This window comes from Osmerus mordax, chromosome 26 (genome assembly GCF_038355195.1).
Source record: "Osmerus mordax isolate fOsmMor3 chromosome 26, fOsmMor3.pri, whole genome shotgun sequence".
Lineage (NCBI taxonomy): Eukaryota > Metazoa > Chordata > Actinopteri > Osmeriformes > Osmeridae > Osmerus > Osmerus mordax.
The window spans coordinates 1,177,380-1,182,379 of record NC_090075.1 but is presented as its reverse complement, the minus strand read 5'-3'; the positions used below and the strand labels follow the sequence as shown (position 1 = coordinate 1,182,379).

Genomic DNA, 5,000 nt, shown 5'->3' with positions numbered 1-5,000 from the left:
CTGGGAATGGGCTGGAGAGGGCTGGAGGCAAAGGGAAGCCTGTGTGATGAAGGCTGACTAATCTCTTTAGCTTTCTATTTCTGAGTGTCTGGCCTTTCCCCAGCTAACTCACAACTCTACCCCTCTTCCCAAACACACACACACCCGCACGCGCGCTGCCATTAAACACTGAACAAGTACTCTGCAGTGCACAGGCAGCTCAGGAGACATGCAGACAGATGAACAGATGGATAGAGAGAGGAAGAGAGGGAGAGGAAGAGAGGGAGAGGAAGAGGAAGAGAGAGAGAGAGGAAGAGAGGGAGAGGGAGAGGAAGAGAGGGGAGAGAGGACAGAGGAAGAGAGAGGAAAATAGGAAGAGGAAGAGAGGGAGAGGAAGAGAGGGAGAGGAAGAGGAAGAGAGGGAGAGTAAGAGAGGAAGAGAGGGAGAGGAAGAGAGGGAGAGAGAGAGAGAAAGAGAGGAAGAGAGGAAAAGAGAGGGGGGTGAAGGGGAAGAGACGAACAGACGAACAGAGGGATGGAAAGAGAGGAATGGAGAAAAACAGAGAAAGAAAGAAATAAGGAGCGGGACAGAGAGCGAGAGAGCGTGAAGGAGAACAGAAACTTTAGGAGGGACAGGAGACAGGAAAACAGAGGGATGAGATGGAGGTAAAGAAGCCAGCAGATGGACAGTAGAGAAGGAGAGAAGGACGAGTGCAGATGGATCCCAGCGCTGTCGTCTGTCTGCGCTCACAAGGGCCCGCTCTGCAGCTCTGGGGCTCTGCAGCTCTGCAGCTCTGGGGCTCTGCAGCTCTGGGGCCCTCTGCTCCTGGGCTGGGGACCCCAACCCCCCACACACACCCCACATGGCCCCAAAAACCAACCCCCCTTCCCCCCAAACCCCCCGCCCCCAAGACCCCCAACCATCCCTGCAGTACCTCCGTTTGGCCATCGCTGGCACCATGGCGCTGTTTAGCTCGTGCCTGTCCTCATTCCTCCACGTGACCCGGCTGCTCCACTGTCCCAGCATGCTTCACTGCCCCAGCCTCTCAGGGTCCATCTGCCACCTCACACTGGTGCCAGGCTCTCGCTCGCTGGCCAGAACATCCTGAACCAGGAAACTAGCCGGCCAGTGTGGAATCGCTGTTTCATAGATGATGGTTCATAGATGATGTTTCATAGATGATGGTTCATAGATGATGTTTCAGAGATGATTAGAACAAATTGGGTAGACCTGTGCCTACCCAGGCCTACCCATGGCTACGCCTCTGATGCACACGTGACACATGTATCAAACACGTCTAATCTAAACATGACATCCCATGTCAAGCATGTGTACGAGCACGTATCATGTAAACACAACGTCATGGAAACGTCATGGAAACGTCATGGAAACGTCTGGTTTGTCTCAGCTTCACACAGACATGGACCGCGGGCGACGGGCGGACCAAGTACCTTCTGGAGGGCGAGGGGGGTGGGGTCCGTGTTCGTCATCGACGGCAACACAGGCAACATCCACGTCACCAAGGCACTGGACCGCGAGGAGAAGGATCAGTACCGCCTTGTCGCCACGGCGACGGACCGCGAGACGGGCCGGGCCTTGAGCCGTCTTCCCAGTTCATCATCCGGGTCCAGGACATCAACGACAACCCGCCCGTGTTCAAGGACGAGCCATACAGCGCCACCGTGCCGGAGATGGCCAACATAGGTACTGCAGGGAGAGACAGAGGCCCATCTGCAGGGCTCTGTCTCGGCAGGGCCTGCTGTGGAGATCCACCTCCCTCGTCACCCTGTCTCTCTGCCTGTCTCTCTGCCTGTCTCTCTGTCTTTCTCTCTGCCTGTCTCTCTGTCTTTCTCTCTGCTTGTCTCTCTGCCTGTCTCTCTGCCTGTCTCTCTGTCTTTCTCTCTGCCTGTCTCTCTGTCTTTCTCTCTGCCTGTCTCTCTGCCTGTCTCTCTGCCTGTCTCTCTGCCTGTCTCTCTGTCTTTCTCTCTGCCTGTCTCTCTGTCTGTCTCTCTGCCTGTCTCTGCCTGTCTCTCTGCCTGTCTCTCTGCCTCTCTCTCTGCCTGTCTCTGCCTGTCTCTCTGCCTGTCTCTCTGCCTGTCTCTCTGTCTTTCTCTCTGCCTGTCTCTCTGCCTGTCTCTCTGCCTGTCTCTCTGCCTGTCTTTCTGCCTGTCTCTGCCTGTCTCTCTGCCTGTCTCTCCTGCCTCTCTCTCTGCCTGTCTCTGCCTGTCTCTCTGCCTGTCTCTCTGCCTGTCTCTCTGCCTGTCTCTCTGCCTGTCTCTGCCTGTCTCTCTGCCTGTCTCTCTGCCTGCCTCTGCCTGTCTCTCTGTCTTTCTCTCTGCCTGTCTCTCTGTCTGTCTCTCTGCCTGTCTCTGTCTGTCTCTCTGCCTGTCTCTGCCTGTCTCTCTAGCTGTCTCTCTGCCTGTCTCTCTGCTTGTCTCTCTGTCTCTCTAACAGGCTGCCTGTCTCTCTAACAGCCTGTCGCTCTCTCTGACAGCCTGTCTGTCTCTCTAACAGCCTGTCTATCTCTCTGACATCCTGTCTGTCTCTCTAACAGCCTGTCTGTCTCTCTAACAGCCTGTCGCTCTCTCTGACAGCCTGCATGTCTCTCTGACAGCCTGCTGTCTCTCTAACAGCCTGTCTGTCTCTCTGACAGGTACCTCTGTGATCCAGGTCACGGCCAGCGACGCAGACGACCCTGCGTACGGGAACAGCGCCAAGCTGGTGTACGCCATCACTCAGGGCCAGCAACACTTCTCTGTGGACGCACAGACAGGTCTGCCTCCTCCTCCTCATCATCATCATTACTAGTAATAGAATGAAACAACCTTCCAGAGAGCTGGAGATAGAGGTGAGGTGTGGCTCACATAGTACAAACAGCTGCATCACATAGTACAAACAGCTGCATCACATAGTACAAACAGCTGCATCACATAGTACAAACAGCTGCATCACATAGTACAAACAGCTGCATCAAAACTAACAATCTGGTCAATCCTGAGAAAAACTTGTGTCCTAAACTAAATGGTGTCCAGTGTGTTCAGTCAGCTGCACTGATGCTTCAGTACAAGCAGGTTCAGAACAGCTTCCATCTTCTCAAGACCATCCATAGTCTGCCCTGTGTGGCATCCTGCATTTTCATTGTATTTTGTATTTGTATCAAGGTGTTGGTGATAATTTAAGACTAAATTAAATTAAACTTCAATCTGAGAAACTAATGTATTCTCTATTAATTTAACAATGTACAGAGGGGCGTCCTACCCGGACACACACACAACATGTACTTCCACTATTACAACTACTAATAAATCCTCTCCTTCTCCCACCCCCTCTCCTCCCCTCTTCCCCCGCTTCCTCCCCTCTTCCTCCTCCATCCTCCTCCCTCCTCCCCCCTCTTCCTCCTCTCCTCCTCTCCTTCCTCCCTCCTTTCTCCTCCTCCCTTTTCCTCCTCTCCTCCTCTCCTCCTCCCTCCTTTCTCCTCCTCCCTTTTCCTCCTCTCCTCCTCTCCTCCTCCCTCCTCCTCTCCTCCTCCTAGCTCCTCCCTTTTCCTCCTCTCCTCCTCTCCTCCTCCCTCCTCCTCCTCCCTCCTCCTCCTCTCCCTCCTCCCCTCCTCCTCCCTCCTCCTCTCCTCTTCAGGTGTGTTGCGTACCGCCTCCCAGACATGGACAGGGAGACCCAGGACGAGTACCTGGTCGTCATGGAAGCCAAAGACATGGGGGGTCACCTAGGCGGGTTGTCAGGGACGACCACAGTCACAGTGAGGCTGAGTGACGTCAACGACAACCCCCCTCGCTTCAGAAAGAGTGAGTACAACAGCATTACACCTCGCACTGTCGCCTAGCAGCTAGAAGGCCCCCCGGTTCGATTCCCGCTCAGGGCGTTGTTTGGTGCTCAGGTGGGGGGGTCTCACCTCTGCTCCCTGCACATGCGTGTGTGTGTGTGTTCCACGATGGTGATAAAAGGGCAGCTTCTTCTTCTTCTCTACTCTGTGTGGAGGAAACGGTCACATCACATGACTGTGTTACCACTCCTGCACACTGGGAACCACATGGCATGTCTGTGTGTGTGTCTGTCTTTGTGTGTTTACATGTCTGTGTGTTTGTGTTTACGTGAGCGTCTGTGTGTTTGAAAGAGAGCTTGTGTGTGTGTGTGTGTGTGATTAGAATGATGAAACATCTTGTAATGGTGCTGGGACGACAGACACCTTGTGTTCTGATGTAAACATCCTCCTTGTACACTGCCTTCTCTGTCACTGTCACCTGTGTTGGGAGGGACAAACACCTCCTCCTCCACGCCATGACATCACTTATCATATATAATATTCCATATATTATATAGGATAAGTGCATGAATAAAGTATAAACCGCCCAGGGCAACATATTGTAGAATGTTATTGTTCCTATCATCATCATCAAAAGCATATCGTCGCTGAAGTCTTTATTCCTAATATGATTTAAAACCTTCTTTTCCAATTGTTCCCTGTGGTTCATGATGACAGGTCTGCCATGAGAGACAGAGAGAGATAATGTCTGTCTTTTCTTATCCAAGCTTTTCTACATTCCATTCTATTAATATTTCATCCATAGTTCAGTCCCTTTCTGCTTCAATAGACATTAAAATCAGTGCAGAATGTACCTAACACTTTCAGACTTACACCACTTTGCTCTGTGTGACTCTCTCTCCCTGTCTCCATCACAATCTCTCTCTTCCTCTCCATCACAATCTCTCTTCCTCTCTATCACTCTCTTCCTCTTTTCCACATTTACAGACGTCTCACCCTTTCCTTTCTCTTTTTCCTCTCACTCACTCTATACCTTTCTCTCTCTCTCTCTCTCTCTCTCTCTCTCCTCTCTCTCTCTCTACTCTCTCTCTCTCTCTCTCTCTCTCTCTCTCTCTCTGTCTCTCTCTCTCTCTCTCTCTGTCTCTCTCTCTCTCTCTCTCTCTCTCTCTGTCTCTCCCCCTGTCTCTGTTTCTCTCTCTCTTTCCCTACCTCTCTCTCTCCCACTCTTCCTTTCTCTCTCCT

The 5,000-nt window shown here is 52.2% G+C and overlaps 1 protein-coding gene across 1 annotated transcript in view; it reads left to right on the top strand.

Moving 5' to 3' along the window:
* LOC136935755 (proteasome subunit beta type-11-like) overlaps positions 1-1,088 on the top strand; it is a 13,603-nt gene extending 12,515 nt beyond the window's left edge. Inside the window, exon 5 of the mRNA XM_067229423.1 lies at positions 912-1,088. Coding sequence (XP_067085524.1) covers positions 912-1,088 — 177 coding nt within the window. The remainder of the gene's footprint in view (positions 1-911) is intronic.
* The last annotated feature ends 3,912 nt before the right edge of the window (positions 1,089-5,000 follow it).